Below are 19,029 nucleotides of genomic sequence, written 5' to 3' on the forward strand. Positions count from 1 at the left end.
GCGAAAGTGTCCATAATCTGGTGTGGGGGGTGGGGGGCAGGGCCCATGGGGGAAGGCCCAGACTGGGGGCTAGCACAGAGCCAGGCGGGAGATGATTGGTGGTGCAAACTAAAGAAGAAAACCAGGCTTTTAAAGAATTCAAGTTAGTTTCATTTGGAGCCTTACAGAGAGTTGCAGCGGGAGGTTCAGAGTGTTTTGTTGGACTGCTCCAGAGCAGCGTTGCAGCCCACAGCTTACCTACAGGTCGTGGGGGCTCTGCACGTGCAGAAGGCACATTAGAGCAAAATCCCAACCCAGTTTGGGTGCGAGGGTACATCTGAGGGTACACAGGTAACCCTGTCACGTTACCTTGTGTACAGGAAGCAGCAGGGGCCAGGATCACTGAACTCACCTTTTGTAACAATGCAGTGATTCAAGCGAGAGCAGCAGGGACCTGTCCCTACCCTACGGTCTTCAGGGCGTTCTTCCTGAGGGATGTGCTCAGCAAGCACAATGACACAGGCTCGCAGTGTCTTAGCCCAGGGCGGAGCGGTAGACAGACTCACAGAAGGTATCTGGGAGGTAGAATGGGCGGTCGGGTGCTGGGCTGGATGCAGGGCTGAGGGCAGGGGAGCCAGCCTGGGTGCTGGAAAGCCGGTGGGACAACTCCTGGGCCTGGGAACTCCTCGAGGGCCGGCCAGGTCTGGATGAGGGTTAGGAGGTTGTGAATTTGGACTTGGATGCTTGTTGAGTCGGATGTGCTTAGGGGACACTCGAGGGGCACATGGGCCTGGTTGGGGCTGAAGGAAATGCCGGTTAGGAGCCAGCCGAGGCCCCAAGCTCTGGGGTGCAGGAGGAGGAGGAGCGCTCCGCTGGGGAGGCAGGTGGGAGACCAGGCCCGGAAGGGTGTCCTGGAAGCTGGGAGAAGCCGGAGGGTGAGCAAGGTTCACTTTCTGCTGAGTGGCCTTGGGTGACCGCTTGGGAGGCTCGGTTTCACCCTCTGTGCAGTGGGGTAGCACACCCACCTCACCCACCTGGCCGTGTAGAGTGGGGACCCGACGTGAGGCGGAGGCAGCGCTTGACACAGACGCCAGGACGGTTGGGCGGGAGCCTCCTCCAGGGCGCCCCAGAGGAGGGTCGGAGCCCCGAGGGCGCGGCGCGGCGCGGAGGCCTGGGCGGACCGCTCGCGTTAGGACCCAGCGGATCCGGGGCTGGAGGGCGGGCGCCAGCCCGTCGGGGGCCCGGAGGGGGGCTCGGAGCGGGCACGGGGCGGCTCTGGCGGGCAGACTCGGAGCGGGCGGCGGAGTGACCCGGACAGGTAGGCGCGGGCCCGGCGCTCGCGGCCCGGGGTCCGGCGTGGGGGCGGGGCGTCGGCGGGGCCCCAGGCGCGGGGGTGCCGGCCTCTCCAGGCCCCCGATCCTGGGGGCAGCTGCCGAGGGGGCACCTGGAAAGTTTGGGGTCGCTCTGGGGGTAGGACACGAGTTGGGAAGGGCAGGGAGCCCGAGTTTGGGGGAGCCAGCGGTGGGGACGTCGGGGGATGAGGCTGGAATGTGGCGGGTGGGGTGGGGGGCCGGTGGGAGCGGCCGAGACAGAGACGCAGAGAGACAAAGAGAGATCAGAGACCGTGGAGCTCTAGGAGCCCCGAGCAAGTTTCCCAAGTTTCCGGGCTGATTGTTCCCAGCTGTGTGGCTGCAACATCTGGTTTCCTCCTGCGGGGACACCCCCTGCCCGGCCTCTGGAGCAGCAGAGCCTCCCTCAGTCTGAGCCAGCGTGGGGAACCCTGTTCCCCTCCTCCCTGGGATGCAGAGGAGGGGAAGGAGGCAGTTATGGAAGGGGCTTGAGGTGGGGGTGCAGCCTCCTGGCCAGGTCCTGGCCGCCCCCACATCCCAAAACCCCCTTGTCTAGAAACGCTTGGAGGTGTGGTCCCCTGGCGTTACTCTATCTCCAGCCCCAGCCCCAGCCTCTGGGCCCCCTTCCCCCACTGAGCCTGGGCCAGGGTGCCAGTCCCGGGGGAGGAACACCATGGCGGGTGGGCACTGAGAGGCATTGCCCCAAGCTCTTGAGGCCCTGCAGGCCGGGCTGACCGTGTGGGGGTGGGGGCAGCAAAGAAAGATCTTTAGGTCCCCAGTCCCCCTGCCGTGAGGAGGCCCAGGGTTTTCAGAGTGGGGGTGTGGGGAGCCAGATGTCCCCTGCCTCTGGGGCAACTTGAGTCATAGCTCCCCCATCCCACCCCCACTCAGAAGTGCTGGATGCATGAGCCCAGTGGGGGTCAGGGGGGTCTCGGGAGTGGGCGAGGGGGGAAAGCTGGCCACGTTTCTGCCCCTCTCCCAGATCCCCAGGGGGCAGTACAGCAAAGTTAGCGTTTCTAGTTAGCTGTCTGGAAGAACTTCCTGTGTCCGGGCAGGGAGGGGGCCCTCTGGGATGGAGGAGCCGGTGGACTCAGCCCTCACAGCCCTCCCCGCAGAAAGCCGGCGGTCCGGAGGTTGCCCTCCACTGAGCTGGGACCGGACGTGGGGACCTGGAGGCTCCGCCAAGTCTGCTGTGTAGCCAAGACTGGAGGCCGGACTCCACCAGGGGTTCTGGAACGTCAGGAACCTGGTGAAAAGTGTGCCCCAGTGCCCTCTCCCAAAAAATTACACACACGTCACTTGTCCTACAATGTCGGGGTGTTCAGAACGCCTGGGCTGGTGACATCATGGCCCCCTCCGGCGCTGGCCCCCTCAGACTCCACTCTAAGTGCTTCCTCCTGCTGCAGAAACAGACCTCAGGCTCTGAGTCTGTGATAAAGACGCAGGGTCTTGGGAGGCCTGAGGCCTGGCAGGAAAGGAGTCTTCTGGGGGCTGGGAGCCCTGCCCGGCCTGGCTGCTCTGGGGCCCCCGGGCCGTGTGCACGTGGTTTCCTGCTTAGTGAGATGCTCCGGGCCCAGGGGCTAATTGGGAGCAGGTGGTGGGCTTGGCCCAGGCTGCTGAGCCCCGGCCATGATGCTGGCTGGGCAGAGCTGGGGTCCCCAGTATCCGCCTGGGGTCAGGGACTCGTACAGTTGGTGCACTGGACACCCAGGGAGGTGCTGGGCCAGTGGGGTGGACATGGGCGTGGGTGAGGAGAGAACGGTCCAGGCTGGCACAGCATTAGAAACGTCCCCTCAGTGATCAGGGCAGGGTGGGGTCTGTCTGTCAAGGTCAGCCCCGGAGCCAGGTTGGAGGCCTTGTCCCTTGTGACCCAAACACCCAGATGGGCCGACCCCAGATGAGACTACCCAAAGTAGTCCTGACCCCTGGTCCCCTGGCTCCCTGGATGCCTGGGTTCTGCTCGGGGGGCCTGCTTCTCCAGGCTGAATCCAGGGGACCAGAAGTGGGCTCTGCAGTCCTGGGTCCTGGGCCTGGGCACAGCTCCCCCGCTCCCCTTCCTCCAGCTGTCCTCTGACACCACCCCGGCCTGCCGCTCTCCATGGCCATGAGAACTGCCTACCTCTTCCTGCTCTTCCTGCCTGGTACGTGACTCCCGGGGCGGGGGGTAGCTCCCCTTATGTGGGGTGGGAGTAGGGTTCGTGCAGGGGAGCTCACAGTGAGCCTTTGTCATGCCCTGTGGCCAAACTCAGCTCCTCAGCTACCAGGGCCACCCGCCTGGCTGCCTGGCATCTTGTGGGCCTTCCCCCCACTTCCCACGGCGGCAGCAGGCAGGATCCTGGAGAGCGGGCACACCCCAGGCATCAGAAATCCATGCTTTTCCTCTCACTCCCTACCCCTCCTGGGAGCCGATGTGCAGGAGGGAGCAGGGGACACCCTGGCTTGGAGACCTGTTTGGGGCCCTCCCACCCTATACATTGTTGACCCTGGAGGGGTCCCTATTGGCCAAATGAGCTATCAGTGGGCATCACAAAGATCCTGCCATGCCTAATATTCATTGATTCATTCACGAGATAAGTGTCGAGCTCCCACTATGTGCCAGGCACTGGGCTGGGCCCTGGGGAAACAGCAGTGAGCTAGGCAGACGGACCCCTGCCCTCCCCATGCTGCCAGGCTAGGGCAGGGGGCAGATACTGAACAAGTAGACATGATCCACTTCAGACTGGGTGCTGGGTGGACATCAACAGGAAGACGGTGGGGCCAGGGACGCCTGCCCAGAGAGCTGCGATTTCAGTTAAGACCTGAGACCCGGAGGAGAAGCTGAGCAGGTGTCACAGGCCCAGGGAGAGCCAAGTGCAAAGGCCCAGAGGCAGACAGGAGCATGTTGAGTCCTGGGAGCAGCCAGTGAGGGGGACGAGGCAGGACACGGTCAGGGAGGTGACCCCCACCGCCCCTCCCCAGAGGCACCCCCACATGCCTTGCCTCCCACCGCAGGCCTGCTGGCTCAGGGCCAGTATGACCTGGACCCGCTGCCACCGTTCCCTGACCACGTCCAGTACACACACTACGGCGACCAGATCGGTAAGGGCCTTCCACCCCGGCCAGCCCTGCCGTGTCACCCAGGCCCAGCTCCCCCACGTGCGCGGCTCAGCCAGGGACCGGGTGGGGCAGGTTGCAGGGAATCCCGGCGGTGGGTCCTTGGCTCATTTGTGACCTCGTTTGCCCCTGGGGCTAGGGGTTGGCCTGACCCCCACCAATTCCACATTCTCTGTGTTTGCAGACAACCCAGACTACTATGATTACCAAGGTAAAGGCCTTGCAGCTGGAGTGGGGGAGCCCACGGCCCCTGGGAGGGGAAGGAGGGAGCAGACCCCCTTACCCTCCCCTGGTTGCAGAGGTGACTTCTCGGCCCTCCGAGGAGCAGTTCCAGTTCCAGTCCCAGCAGCAAGTCCAACAGGAAGTCATCCCAGCCCCCACCCCAGGTAGGCCACAGCCCCTGCTCCCACCCCTCCCCCATCTCCCCAGCAACCCTGGAAGTAGGGGGTCTGTGCCAGGGCTGGGCATCAGAGCCTCCCAATCATCTCTCCGGCCTCTCTCTCCACCAGAACCAGGAAATGCAGAGACGGAGCCCACGGAGCCGGGGCCTCTCGGTAAGAGCTTTCCTGATGGTTAGCGAAACGGAGGCGCAGCCTCAGCCTCTGAAGTTGGGGTGAAGCAGGGGGCGGCGCTGGTAGGACAGAGGCCTTTGCCCTTGCTGGTAGTGCAGGCTGCCAGTGGTAACGTGGGGGGCGGAGGGAGCTTGCAGACGTGCCCCTGCTTTAGGCTGGCAGCTCCTGGAGATCCCAGCCTGCTTCCAAGGGCCTGGCCGGAGGCTGAGTTGGCTGCAGCCTGGGGAGGCCCCTCTCCTCACAGACACTGGGGGGAGGCGTGCCGGGGCTGCCTGCCAGCCAGGAGGGGTGCCAGCCAGGAGGGGCCGGGAGCCCAGGCTGGCTGAGCCAAGAACCCGAGCGAGCGAATGAGATGCGCGTGTGCAGGAATCCAGGCGCTTGCCTTCGCGTGGGCTGGTGTGACTGCGCTCCCGTGAGTGTGTGCGAACCTGCTCGTGAGTGGGCGTGGACTTGCGCAGCCGTGCGGGCTGCGTGGCGAATGTGTGCTTGTATCTGCGGTAGTGAATCAATACACTGTATCAGAGTGGGAGGCCCGGCAGTGCTGTGTGTAGGTGGGGCACGTGTAGGGGGTGTCCGGGCAGGCCCTGAGGGTACAGGCGGGACCCAGTATCAGGTGGGTGAGGTTGGGGGCTGCCCCCCAGCTCTGGGCCCCAGTCTGACCCCACCTGTCACCCAGACTGCCGCGAGGAGCAGTACCCGTGCACCCGCCTCTATTCCATACACAAGCCTTGCAAACAGTGTCTCAACGAGGTCTGCTTCTATAGGTGAGCACCGGTGGGCAGCCCTTGGGAGGAATTTGGGGGGGGCAGTAAGGGTGGCCGGGGGGCAGGGGATGGCTGGGTCTGGCCAGCCAAGGCGGGAGTTTGGGGAAAAGATAGTGAATCCAAAGTTGAACTCGGCTCTGTGGTTGAGCTCAGGTCTGGGGCCCTGACTCCAGGGCTCCGATGCCAGGTTCTGTGCGGGCTGTCCCAGTGGGGGTGGGCGAAGGGGGTGCTGAGACTCACCCTGGCCTCATCCCCCAGCCTCCGCCGTGTATATGTCGTCAACAAGGAGATCTGTGTCCGCACAGTCTGTGCCCACGAGGAGCTCCTCCGAGGTAGGAAGCCCCCTCCACTGGGCGTCCCCTGCCCCATGACCACTGCGTTACCTAGCCAACCGTGCACCCACCTGATGCTTATTAAACACGCATGCGCCACGGTCCCAGGGCACCCCGAGCTCCCATGCCCCCTGCTGTCCATCCTCAGCACCGCCCCAGCACCAGAGCCGGGCAGGGGTAGCGGTTCCCATCACCCAGCCACGCACTGACCCCCGCCTCCGCCTCCCTCCTGCCCTGCCAACAGCTGACCTGTGTCGGGACAAGTTCTCCAAATGTGGCGTGATGGCCAGCAGCGGCCTGTGCCACTCCGTGGCAGCCTCCTGTGCCAGGAGCTGCGGGGGTTGCTAGGGTGGAGCCGTGTCCTGAGCCCTGCCCGCCTCAGATCTGGGGGCCTCGCCCCACCTGACCTGGTGCTTTTCTCCCGTCCTGACGTTCCCTTTATTGTGTGCAAAGTTAGTGGACTGCAGCCCTGGGCTGTGGGCTGTGGTGCCCCAGGCCCCACTCCCAGCCTGTGGCCACTCCTGGGGCATGACAGGGGCTCCCCACTGCCCAGTCTCTGCCCCCTTGGTGGGGGACACCTCAGGCCTCTCTGTGGGACCTGGACCCCTGGGGCCTTCTCAGCCCCTCTGAGGACAGTCCCCCGTTCATAGTCCCCCCAGGTAGGCTATGCCCCTCATCCCAGCTGGTCTGCTTGGATTTCCTACAGCCCCCTGGGCATGGACCACCTTTGTTTGTTTTATACAAAATTAAAAACAACTTTTTACAAAAGATTCAGAGTCACTTTTTCAGTTGAGAGCACAGAGGGGCCAGCCAGGTGCCTCCAACCCTGCCTGTCCCCACTGAGAGGCTCCCAGCCCCCTGGAGAGCAAGGGCTACTCCTGTGCCTGTGCCTGCTTGGGTCCCAAGCCACCCGCCCACCGCATCAGCTCTGCCCTGCCCCGGAGCACGAGCCACACACGTGCCGGCATGTGTGTGCGTGTAGCAGGGGCCGTGTGGGAAATGGAAAGTTTCAGGGATGCGAGTTTCTCATTGTCAAGGCTGCGTGGTGAAAGCGTGAGTCCCTGTCACCAGAGGGATGCAGCCAAGATGGGACGCTGCCCGCAGAGGCAGGGGAGGCAGGAGGTCGAGGCAGATAGACCTGAGATCCAGGGCTTTGGGGGGGTGGAGCGGGGAGGCTGGTGTGGTTGAGGACAAAGCAGAGCAAGCGTCACAATGCCGCCCTCTGAGCGGCACTGGGACTGGACGCTGCATGGGCCTCAGCACACTGTCCTGTTTAACCCTTGAACAGGCGTATACGGTGGGTACAGTTCATAGCTTCATCTTAGGGAAACTAAGCCCCCTGAGGGTCCACTGCTATAAGTGGCAGGGCTGTCGCAGGATCTGGCTGTTGGACTCCAACAGATGAGGATGAGCTTCATTTCTCCCTCAGACACTGACTGGGCCTCTCCTCTGCGAACTTCCTCAGAGCCAGCTTGTGAGGCAGATTCCCATTTTACAGATGGGCAAACCGAGGCTCAAGAGGTTAAGCAGCTTTGCCCAGGATCACTCAGTGGGGCCAGGGCAAGATGCCATGTTCATTCCCAAACCCGCCCTGTTCACCATGCTGCCTGGGAGGCCTGTCACTGACCAGAGTGGGGGCTCCGATCTGAGGGGGGCCAGAGAAGGCAGGACAGCTTGGGCTGCAAAGAGAAGCTGTGCAGACTGGATCACAGCCCCCGGCCTCAACAGCCCCATCTGCTAAATGGGGTGGATCCCAGGGGCCTCCCCACCCCGATCCTGTGAGGTTGGTAAGCTCCTTACCCAACACAGGCCTCTGCCTCCCCTGTCTCCCCTGCACCCTCCCTAGTGGGCCCCATCCCTCCCGGCCCAGGCCCTACCTGTCCCCCCTCCCATGTCCTCCCAGGTAGAGGGCACACTAATAGCAGAAAAGGGACACAGCTGTACAAACCAATTTTAGAAAACGGGGTCTTGTTACAAAAAACAAATAGTTCTGAACAATTAACATTGTAAAAAGGTATAAAAATACAGGGACTTTGAGCTCACTGAAGAATTTCCTGACAAACACGCTGAACTAAGGCGGAGAGGTCTCGGGGAAGCCGGAGTCGGCCTGGGTCTCTGACCCCGGCCCTGGCCCAGCCCCTCCCACGAGCCCATGCTCAGGGCCTGCTCCAGGGCCGGCCAGAGACGAGGGCTCTCCCAGCCCTGGCTTGGCTCGGCCGCCCTCAGGGAGGACCCTGTACAATCCAGAGTACAGAGTGGTGCTGGACTGAGGAACAGCCCACAGACCACGGGGTCCTGGGGATGCCAGGAAGCCACTGCTGGGTCTGGCCTGGGGCTGGAGATCCTCCTCCTGGCCCTGCCACCCGGCTCCTCCTCACCCCCAGCGCGGGGGCCCCGAAAGACCAGGCCCTGCGTGGGCTGTGCTGAGAGGAGGGCACGGGGCTGCTCTCCAGATGCCGGCCGGGAAGAGGCTCATTTCTCAGGAGGCCCGGAGGGTGGGGAGAAGGGTGCTGAGCTCCTTCGAAGTTCCTGCTGCAACTGTCCCTTCAGTGTGGACACCTGGGGGAGAAAGAGAAGGTGGCCAGCCCAGGCCCCCAGCCCGACTTCAGACAAAGGGAGGCACAGCCGGGAACCCAGAGGGACCCGATGTGCCTGTTCAGGGAAGGTCTGGCGTCACTAAGAGCCAGGGAGGGAGGGGTGTCCTTCCCTCCTCATGTTGCTCCTTACGGCAGCCCGGTGTCTGCTGAGAATTCAGCAGGTTTGGGGGCCACCCCCCAACATCCTTTATCCCCTTCATTTGGGTGGGCCCGTCTGTAGCCCAGACTCGAGGGGTGGACATGTGACCCAGGCCCAGCCCATCCGAGCAGCCTTGCCCTACAGACACGGCTGTTCATGGATGATCAGAAAGGGGCCTGTGCTCTAAGCAGGCGGCGGGGACCCGCCCTGGGACCCTTGCCCGCGCTCTCAGGAGGAAGGCCCCCCTCCCCGCCCCCGTGATCACAGGTTGCTGGAAGAAACTGAGGCTGGAGCTGCAGAGGCCACCTGTGCCCCCAGGGAGAGGGGCGCCCCGGGCTGGAGCCAGAGGACAGCAGAGCAGGGCAAGAGGGCTGAGTCCCAGGAGCAGCACTGGAGCTTCTGGCCAGTCACGGCTGATACCAGCACAGACCCAGCGCCCTGTTCAGTTTTGGGAGCCATCGACTGCTAATACCGAGGTCACGACTGGCCCTCTCCTCCTCTTCCTCCAGCCCCGCACTTCCATCCTGGCCCAGTGCCCCCAGGGGGCTGCACACCTGCTCCTCCAGCCCGCGCACCCTCTGGCGGTGGGTGCGCTCCCGCGCCTCCAGGGTGCGCTCGCTCTGCGCCTGGGCGCTGCGCAATCGCTCCACCTCCTGCTGCAGCTCCAGCCGCTGCTGCTCGTCCGCCTCCAGCTGGGCCAGGCTTGGGTTCTGCTCCAGCGCCACCACCTGGGCCTGCAGGGAGGGGCCGCTGTCAGGGTCCCGGCCCAGTGTGTGTGTGACCTCCCTGGGGCACAGCCACCACAGGTGGGGGATGCAAGACAGAGCCTCCCTTGTCCCCCATCCCACTGGCCCTGACAGTGAGCCTGCGAATCCTGGGTCAGGGTACCCAGCGACCCTCACTCAGGCAGGCACGCACACACAAACATACTCAAATGTGAGACACACAAGCACAAAGCCAAGCGTGTAAATACTCAGCCAGGGCCGGGCGCGGTGGCTCACGCCTGTAATCCTAGCTCTGGGAGGCCGAGGCGGGTGGATTGCTCGAGGTCAGGAGTTCGAGACCAGCCTGAGCAAGAGTGAGACCCCGTCTCTACTAAAAATAGAAAGAAATTATCTGGCCAACTAAAAAATATATATACAAAAAAATTAGCCGGGCATGGTGGCTCATGCCTGTAGTCCCAGCTACTAGGGAGGCTGAGGCAGTAGGATCGCTTAAGCCCAGGAGTTTGAGGTTGCTGTGAGCTAGGCTGATGCCACGGCACTCACTCTAGCCCGGGCAACAAAGTGACACTCTGTCTCAAAAAAAAAAAAAAAAAAAAAATACTCAGCCAGGTTACACAGGTGCATACATATGTGCGAAAGCCCAACACTCCTACACATCTACATACGTGAAAACATCTGTACACAAACACACATACATTCATAATCCCTAGACATGCCACACACTGTACAAGATTCATGCTACGTGTACAAGAATACTCACATGGACACTCACTGCTACACGTACACAACACACACGAACCCACGCGCTCACATGCCAACAGGCCTTTAGTGCCTTTTCTGTACACCTTGGGGAGAACCCCCTCCGTGGCCCGGCTGGGACACCCCTCTAAGGCTCCAGGCTCCTGGGTGGTGGGGGGGCGAAGGCCCCCGGCCACCTGGGACTGCTTAGCACTCAGGCTGGGGATGAAGCTGGGGTCCTTGGCTGGGTGGGCGGGGCCAGACCTCCAACTGCTGGATCTGCCTCTGGGCCTGGGCCAGCTCCAGCTCAGCCCCTGAGAGTGTGCGGTCCAGGCGGCCCTTCTCCGCGCTCAGCCGCACTGTGTCCTCATGGCTGCGAAGCTTCTCCCGCTCCACCTAGGCGGGCAGGGCAGCAGGGGATCAGGGTGCTGGGGAGGAGCTCCGAGAGGGGTCTCAGGTTCCGAGTACCAGTGGAATAACCTAACACCAGCAGAGGCAGCAGACCCTGGGGACGTGCAGCCAGGACCATGGCAAGGCCCCAGAGGACGTGAGGGGAGCAGCCCACCTTGTCCAGGGTCCTCCTGAGGGCCACGCGGTCCTTCTCCAGCCGCAGGGCCGAGCGCTCCACCTCCCGCTTCTCGGTTTCCAGCTGAGCCAGGGCGCGCTGCAGGCTGCCCAGATGCTCCTGCAGCAGCCGCCGCTCGTCCTGCAGCTTCTGGACTGTGTGCAGAGCCGCAGCCTCACCCTCCTGCCGCTGCCGCAGCACCTGCAACACAAGCCAGGCCTCAGCCCTGTGGCCTCAAGCGTGTCCATCTGCAGCTTGGGATGCTGAAGCTGCTGGCCCCGTCCACTCACTCAGTAGGCAACTGTGAGACCAGCACTGGAGACCTGGTCCCTGAGGCCAGCCAGTTCCCTCTGAGCCTCAGTTTCTCCATGAGTCCTCGCTGGAGGCTGGGCCAGGATTTGGGATAAGGTTGAGATGGATGGGAAGGCCCCCACCCCATCCCAGGGACTCACAGACCTGGGGACAAAGGGACCTACGCTGGCCCTCACCTCCCTCAGCTGCTGCAGCTGGCCCTCCGCCTCCGCCCGCTGCAGCTCCAGGTCAGCCAGCTCGCCCCGCACCGTCTGCACCTGCTCGCCCAGGGAGCTGCTCTGCTTCCGGGCCTCAGATAGCGCCTGGCGGGCAGCATCCAGCCGTTCCTGCAGGACAGGGCCAATGGTGCCGGGTTGGCCTGGGAGCCCTAAGGCAAAGGGCCCCCCTCTACTCTGCCTCCAGGCAGGTTCCCAGCCCATAGTCATCTCACTGGAAGGGTGAACCAGGCAGCAAGCCTGGCCCACAGCCTATCCACTGACCTGCATAAAGCAGGAGCCACCCAGACCCCACCTCTCCCCATTAACTCTGCACCTGAGTCCCCGCAAACCTGTACTAGTGGGCTTGTTCTCTTATTGGGCACATCCCCTTCCAGAGCCTCTGCTCATTGGAAGATGCTCTATTGGGCCCACCCCTCCCTCAAAACCTATTTTCATTGACTGGTTACTTCGGGTCCCCAGCTGACTGCCCCATTGGCTTGCTCCTTACCATGCCTGCTCTCGTTGGCTGACTCTCACTGTGCCCACCCCAGCCAGACCCCAGACACCCCCATACCTGCAGCACTTGACGGTCATGTTCGCAGGCAGTCAGAGCCTTCTGTAAATGCAGATTCTTGTCCTGGGTGCTGGTGAGGCTGGTGTTGCTCTCGGCCAGGGCCTGTGTCAGGCCCTGCACCTTGTCCCGAAGGGTCCCCTCGCTCTCTTCCACCTTGGCCAGGGCCCCACTCAGCCGGTCCACTGTCAGCTGCAGGGTTCCTGCCTTCACTTCACTGTCTGCTACCTGGCAGGAGGACAGACAGGACAGTCAAGGAGCTCTGTTCCCATCTGGCCTCTACACCTCTGCTCCTACTGTGACCTCTACCAGGTATGCTCAACCCAAGCCCTTCCTACCTCTGGGCCTCCATGATATCCACTCTACCTGTGCACTCTCACTGGCTCGGCCTGCTGCGACTTGGGCCCAGGTTACACTGCCAGTTAACTACCCTTGCCCAGAACACCATTAAAACCTGGTTATCTCAGACCCCATGGTCTCTTCCCTATCTTCATTCCCCTTTCCTCCCTGCTACAGAAGGGAAACAGTAACCACCACAACCTTGAAGTTTTCTGTGTTTTTGACTTTGGTGGTGTCCATGCAGGACTAGCAGAGTTACTGAACATTCCAGTTAGAGTAAGCTTCCTAGCAGCCAAGGCAAAAAGGGAAACGAGTAAAATTTGTATCTCTAACTTGTCTCACGTGACTTCTCTAAGTGCAGATTCTGTTATCAAATAGGCCTGAATTCTAACTTTGGCTCTGCCTCTTATTATAACAGCTATGTGATTTTGGACAATGACATCATCTCTCAGCCTCTATTTGTTCATCTGTGAAATGGGGATGATGATAATACTGGCCTCACATGGTTGTTGGGAGGATTGCATAGTTCCTGCACAGTGCTTGGCAAAGGGCATGCAGATGCTGGGGTTGTAAGCGGCGGCAGGGCCCACCTGTCTCTGCAGGGAGTCCACCCGATCCTGGAGGGCCTGGGCCTGGGCCTCGCGGTCGCTCAGGCCCAGGCGGCTGCGCTGCAGCTCCCCCTCGAGAGAGCGCCGCTGCAGCTCGAGCTTGATGGTGCGGCTCTCGGAGGCATCCAGCACCTCCTTCAGGCGCCGCTTGTCACTCTCCAGCTTCACCTCGTTGGCCTTCATCTTGCTGATCTTCTCCTGCAGGGGGCAGGGCTCAGGCCTCAGATGTCCAGTCCACCCCATAGCCCTCCCCCATGGCCCTGACCCTTGGGAGGAAGTGGGGAACAGTGTGACCTGAGACCAGCTCACAGGCCATGTGACCCAAGACTGCCCCTTCCTGCTCTCCGGCCCTGTTTCACATCTGTAGAGTAGGGGTGCTGGATTGGTCTGGGGGTACCACAGCCTGGGTGCTCACAGGAGCCCTGGGGAGTGGGCTGTGAAATGTGGATTCCAGGGCCCTTCCCCTGCTCTGCTGACCCCCACTCCAGCGGTGGGCCCAGAGCTACATGTGTGACCTGAGCTGAGCCCAGTAGCCCTGGGTGGGCCCTACGGTCCTAGGGTTTGAGGGGATGATCCCATCCCCCACACAGTGGTCAGCAGTAAAGGAGGCCTAAGGGGGTGTAGACAGGATAGGAAGATAGATCAGGGGTCCTCTGATTTGTGTTACTATCCTGGAGATGGGTAGGTCAAGGGGGGTGTTATTACAACCTCCCCAGTCCCCACCCCGAGCCTGGCCCCTCTGCCCCCTGCTCTGAGCCCCAACCCTGCCCTGTCTGGGCCCAGGGGCCCCCACTCTGGCTCCTGCCCAGCTTTGTTCCCGGCCTCCTCCTGCAGCCCCCGCGGCTGGGCCCAAGGCCAGACATGAAGCCGCAGACACAACAATCCAGCTAAGCCCGGCCCAGAGCCAGAGGCAGGGGCTGAGTCCCGGGCCAGCGCTGGAGGGCCCGAGGAACAGGGGAGGGCGGAGGGGGCTCCAGCTGCGAGAAGGCAGCCTGGACGGTCACCACCAGGGCCTGGGCTTCCTGCCCAGACACAAAGACAGACACACACACAGGTACACCAGGTGAACACAGATGTCCCCCGAGCACACATAAAAACCAGAGAACACCACGTGGCTACACAGAGACATAAAACAGAGGCCCCTGAGCACCAGCCACGTGCAGAGAGCTCACGTGCATCATCTCTGTGAGACAACTGTTGGCCTCCCCTTTCCCCGATGAGGAAAATGAGAACCAGACGGTGGACTGGCCCAAGGCCAGTAACAGCAGGGCCAGGACTTGAACCCAGGTGTGTCTGGCTCAAAAGCCCAAGCTCTTTTTTTTCTACAGCCTAGTGACCACGAGTGAAACGAGATGATGGAATTGGAACATGCTTCTGTAGGAAAAGTCGAAGGCTGCTCACTGCAGCGTGCTGCAGAGAGACTCGGGCAGACAGACACAGAGAGACAAAGGGCAGGGCTCAGACACCCACTCCGCACCCACAGACTCCCCCTCACCCCCGCCGGCCCTCCGCTCCTGCCCACCTGGCTGGCCCGGAGCTCGCTCTCGGTGGCCTGCAGGGTCCTCTCCAGTGTGGCCACTTGGTCCAGCGTGGCCCGGCGCTCCCGCTCACTGCGCCGCACACTCTCCTCCTGCAGTGCCAGCTCCGCCTGGGCCTCGCTCAACCGCCCGTTGATGCTGCGCCGGGCTGCAGCCGCCACCCAGCCCCATCAGGCATGGCCAGGCACAGCCCCAAGACTGAACCAGGCCACAGAATGCCCAGCCCGCACGCCGCCCACCACAGGCCAGACTGCACCCTTGAGGGTATATGGGTCTCGACATGAGTGAAGCTGAGCAGGGAGGGTCCCCTGCAGGACCAGGTCCCCTGGTCACAGGGCCAGGGCAGGCTCACAGGCCGATTCTCCAGGCTCCTACCTCAGCTGCTCAGAACACAAGAGAGCAAAGTTGGGGCCCCGGGAGTCACACTTACCTTCCTCACTCTCGCCCACGGCCTTCTGCAGCTGCCTGGCCCGCGAGGTCATGCTGTCCCTCTCAGCCTCCATCTCAGCTAGCTGCCTACTCAGGGCACTCGTCTGGGCCCGAAGCTCGTCCTGCAGCCCGACATGGGGGGGAAGGAGAAGACCCTGCTCTGACACCCTGCACCCCCTCCAGAGCCCCCAGCCGCACGGTTCCCTATCGAGCCACACATGCCCAAGCTCACCCGTTCTCTCTGGGCACCCCGCAGCTCTTGCAGGAATTCCCGGAGGGCCCCCCGCACTGCTTCCGGGTCCAGGTCTGGAGGTGCTGGGGATGTGGCAGGTCCCGGCGATGGCGGCTGGGCCCCAGGACTGCACTCTAAGGGGCTGGGGCTGCTGAGCCCTTCCTCGCTTCCTAGAAGAGAAGACAGAGGCCACTGGCCTCTCCTACCTGGAGGGTGGCCGCAGGCTCCAAACATATCTCACTCACTTTGTCCCTGCTGCTTCCAACAGCCCTCTTGCTTAAAACACTTAGCCAGCCCCACAGCTCTCAGAATTAAGCCCAACTCCTCTGCTCAGAAGCCCTGTTGCCCACCCTGGCTGAATCGCCCTCTCACCCTTTGCAAGCAGGCCACGCTGTGTCACCCTCAGCTCCCTCTAGAACATTCCCTGTGCCAGCCCAGCCTGGGCTCATGCTGCCCCCTCCCCCCATGGTTTCTCCTTGCCTGACCCATCCTGTAGGCCACTTACCCCCTCAGAGGGCCCCTGACCCCAGGCTGGCTTGGGGTGAGCTCAGCCCACCTCATGGGGGTCTGTCTGCCTCCCACCCAGATGAGCGCCATGCGGTGCTCTCTCTCCTGTCCACCACTGTGTCCCCAGGGCCCAGCCCAGGGTGGACACTCCATCAACTCAACATCTCACTGTACGATCACTATGTGCCAGGCACTGGGCCAGTGCTTTCCCTATATTGCCCCATTTCATCCTCTTAATAACTCCCTGACAGGTAAGAACCAATTTAGCCCCTTCTGAGGCAAGGCAGGCTCAGAGCAGTTAAGTGATTTGCTAGGTCTCAAAGCTGGGAGATTTCAGAGCCGGGATGTGAACCCAGGCAGCCTCCCTCCTGGGCAGAAAACTGCGCTCTGCTTGGGCAATGGGGAGGTGGAGGGGGCAGGGCAGACAGAGTCGGGGCGCCACCTGGAGGTCCACACTGGAACTGCAGGACAGGGGGCCTGCCATGAGCATCCTCCTGCTTCTGCCAAGTGACACCTAAAGGGCCCTGCAGACATGACCTCCGTCACCACCCCAAACGTCCAGACCCAAAGGTTCCCAAAGCAGCAGGACCTCCACGCCCTGCTCCCAGGGTCCTCCAGCCTGGAAGATCCCATCCCCTCGGGGTAAAGTCCGAGTAGCGGCCGGCAGGCCCTCAACACGGCTGGCTTGGCCCGCAGCACTCCGGGCTGCTGGCTGCCCCTGGGGTGAGCTGGCCAGGGCACTTCCACTCGGCCTCAGAGCCCCTTCCCCCACGTGCTGCCTCAGGACCTTCCTTCCCTTACCTGACATCCCCGTGAGCCTCCAGCTGTCCCCACACAAACAGCCCCAGCCCCATCCCCCTTGCCTTTATCTTTAAAAAAAAAATTTTTTTTTGAGACAGAGTCTTGCTCTGTTACCCAAGCTAGAGTGCCATGGGGTCAGTCTAGCTCACAGCAACCTCAAACTCCTGGGGTCAAGGGATCCTCCTGCCTCAGCCGCCCAAGTAGCTGGGACTACAGGCACGTGCCACCACACCTGGCTAATTTTTTCTATTTTTAGTTGTCTGGCTAATTTGTTTCTATTTTTAGTAGAGATGGGGGTCTCTCTCTTGCTCAGGCTGGTCTCGAACTCCTGACCTCAAGCGATCCTTCTGCTCCCACCTCTCAGAGTGCTAGAATTACAGGTGTGAGCCACCATACCTGGCCTAAAAAAATTTTTTTTATTGTGACAAAATATATATAACATCAAATGTACTATTTTAACCATTTTTAAGCATATGATTTGGTGGCATGAATTATATCACACTGTTGTGCAGCCATCACCACTATCTGTTCCCAAATCATCATAACCCTGTTATGGGTTGAACTGTTGAACGTAAAACTTCCCATGCTGAAATCCTAACCCCCAGGACCTCTTGATGTGACCTTATTTGGAAATAAGGTCAGTTAAGATGAGGTCATACTGGAATAGGGAGGGCTCCTAATCCAATATGACTGGTGTCCTTATAGAAAGGGGATATTTGGACACAGACACGCACACAAGGAGATCACCATGCGATGGCTGGAGCGACACTGCCACAGGCCAAAAACTACCAGAGCCAGGAGGCCTGGGAGAGCTCCTTCCCTAGCACCTTCGCAGGGCACATGGCCTGCTCCTGGCAAGCTCTCAGACTTCTAGAATAGTGGGACATAAATTTCTGTCAGTTAAGCCACTCAATTTGTGATACATGCGGCCCTCCCTATTCATAGGTTCCATATCCACAGATTCAACCAAGTGAGGATAGAAAATATTTGGAAAAAAATAAAAACAACAATACAATGAAAAATAATAAAAATTTAAAAAGCAGGGCCGGGCGCGGTGGCTCACGCCTGTAATCCTAGCACTCTGGGAGGCCGAGGCGGGAGGATCACGCTCTGCTTGGGAGCTGGTCAGGAGTTTAAGACCAGCCTGAGCAAGAGCGAGACTCCATCTCTACTAAAAATAGAAAAATGAGCCGGGCATGGTGGTGCATGCCTGTAGTCTCAGCTACTCGGGAGGCTGAGGCAGGAGGATCGCTTGAGCCCAGGAGTTTCAGATTGCTGTGAGCTATGATGATGCCACTGCACTCTAGCCTGGGCAGTGGAGTGAGACTGTCGCAAAAAAAAAAAAAAAAGTATAACAACTATTTATATAGCATTTATGTTATATTAGGTATTGTATCTTGAGATGATTTAAAGTATATGGGGGGTGGGAGAATGAGCATAAGTTATAGGCAAATGCTACACCATTTTATATCAGGGCCTTGAGCATCCATGGATTTTAGTATCCAAGCAGGTCCTGGAACCAGTTTCCCTTGGATAACAAGGGACGATTGTTACAACAGGCTTGGAAATAAATCTAGGACAACCCCAAATAAACTCTGTAACTTCCGTATAAAGCAACAACTCCCAATTACCCCCCTTCCTCAGCCCCTGGTAACCTCTAATCTGCTTTCTGTCTCTATGAATTGGCCAATTATAGATATTTCACATAAGTAGAATCATACTGCATTTACCCTTTGGCAACTGCTTATTTCACTTAGCATAATGTCACTCAGGCTTATTCATGTGGAACCACATGTCAGTGATTCCTTTTTAAGGCTGAATAACATTCCCCTGTATATAGGTACCACATTTGGTTTATCCACTCATCTCCTGCTGGACATTTGGGTTGTCTCCACCTTTGACTACTGTGAGCAATGCTGCAATAAACACGGGTGTTCCACATCTGCTCAAGTCCCTGTTTTCAATTCTTTGGGGCATATACCTAGGAGAGGAATTGCTGGGTCTGTGGTAATTCTATTTTTAGCTTTTCGAAGAACTGCCAAACTATTTTCCACAGTGGCTTTGCCATTTTACATTCCCAACAGCAATGTCCCTTGCCTGGTTTTTCCTTACCTATTTTTCCAGCCCTTACCACCACCTGGTATATTCTATATTTAGTTTATATATCACATTTATTGTCTGCTCCTCCCACAGCTGGACCACAAGCACTGTAAGAGCAGACGTGCTTGCCAGTTTCTTTACTGCTCCACCCCTGAGCTTAAACTGCATTTGGCACACAGTAGGTACTTAATAAATATTGAGTGATTGAATGAATAATTGTGATCCTGGGGCTAATTGTATGGATTTGAAGAGGCAATGACTCAAGATCCTATAGGCCATTCCTGGCTGTTCTAAGATTTCACAGGTTCACATCTGGCTGAGACAAGAACACTCCGCAGAGGCCGCTCCCACCCCTGACACACGCACTCATTTTCCCAGTGTCTTCCACGGGACACGGGTGCAGGCAGTGCCAAGAACTCTTCAGAAGGAGTTCCTGGAAGGGGGTCAGGCCAGGCTGTGTATCTGTCCGGGGGAGATAATGAAAGGGTGTGAAGCTGGCACGAGAGGCTGAAAAGCCATGGGGTGCCGGTGGAGAGGCCAGG

General features: G+C 60.0%; 2 protein-coding genes across 8 annotated transcripts in view; one reads left to right on the forward strand and one right to left on the reverse strand.

The window, feature by feature from the left end:
* Positions 1–1,204: 1,204 nt before the first annotated feature.
* MFAP2 (microfibril associated protein 2) lies at positions 1,205–6,857 on the forward strand. Of its 2 annotated transcripts, XM_045548601.1 has the most exons (9): positions 1,205–1,297; positions 3,392–3,469; positions 4,320–4,406; positions 4,606–4,632; positions 4,721–4,807; positions 4,931–4,975; positions 5,670–5,757; positions 6,016–6,089; positions 6,334–6,857. In XM_045548601.1, exons 2-9 carry the CDS (start codon positions 3,427–3,429, stop codon positions 6,435–6,437), a joined length of 555 nt encoding a protein of 184 aa, XP_045404557.1. In that variant the 5' UTR covers positions 1,205–1,297; positions 3,392–3,426; the 3' UTR covers positions 6,438–6,857. The 2 variants fall into 2 exon arrangements, with proteins under 2 accessions (XP_045404557.1, XP_045404558.1); XM_045548602.1 differs by lacking the exon at positions 1,205–1,297 and having other exon boundaries at positions 2,102–3,469.
* Positions 6,858–8,030: 1,173 nt separating this feature from the next.
* Positions 8,031–19,029, reverse strand: part of CROCC (ciliary rootlet coiled-coil, rootletin) — a 46,856-nt gene continuing 35,857 nt past the window's right edge. For all 6 annotated transcript variants that reach the window (XM_045548608.1, XM_045548609.1, XM_045548607.1 and 3 more), the window contains 10 exons: positions 15,080–15,249; positions 14,849–14,969; positions 14,403–14,566; positions 12,863–13,078; positions 11,937–12,161; positions 11,342–11,491; positions 10,854–11,054; positions 10,553–10,684; positions 9,380–9,559; positions 8,031–8,648 (listed from right to left, as the gene is read on the reverse strand). In XM_045548608.1, the coding sequence (XP_045404564.1) occupies positions 8,562–8,648; positions 9,380–9,559; positions 10,553–10,684; positions 10,854–11,054; positions 11,342–11,491; positions 11,937–12,161; positions 12,863–13,078; positions 14,403–14,566; positions 14,849–14,969; positions 15,080–15,249 (1,646 nt within the window). In that variant the 3' untranslated portion in view covers positions 8,031–8,561. The remainder of the gene's footprint in view (positions 8,649–9,379; positions 9,560–10,552; positions 10,685–10,853; positions 11,055–11,341; positions 11,492–11,936; positions 12,162–12,862; positions 13,079–14,402; positions 14,567–14,848; positions 14,970–15,079; positions 15,250–19,029) is intronic.

This window comes from Lemur catta, chromosome 3 (genome assembly GCF_020740605.2).
Source record: "Lemur catta isolate mLemCat1 chromosome 3, mLemCat1.pri, whole genome shotgun sequence".
NCBI lineage: Eukaryota > Metazoa > Chordata > Mammalia > Primates > Lemuridae > Lemur > Lemur catta.

Coding starts and splice junctions, on each gene's coding strand:
- MFAP2 (XM_045548601.1), top strand. CDS start 3,427: ATGGCCATGAGAACTGCCTACCTCTTCCTGCTCTTCCTGCCTG. Junction 4,633..4,720: donor AGACTACTATGATTACCAAG/GTAAAGGCCTTG, acceptor CCCTGGTTGCAG/AGGTGACTTCTCGGCCCTCC. Junction 6,090..6,333: donor CCACGAGGAGCTCCTCCGAG/GTAGGAAGCCCC, acceptor CCCTGCCAACAG/CTGACCTGTGTCGGGACAAG.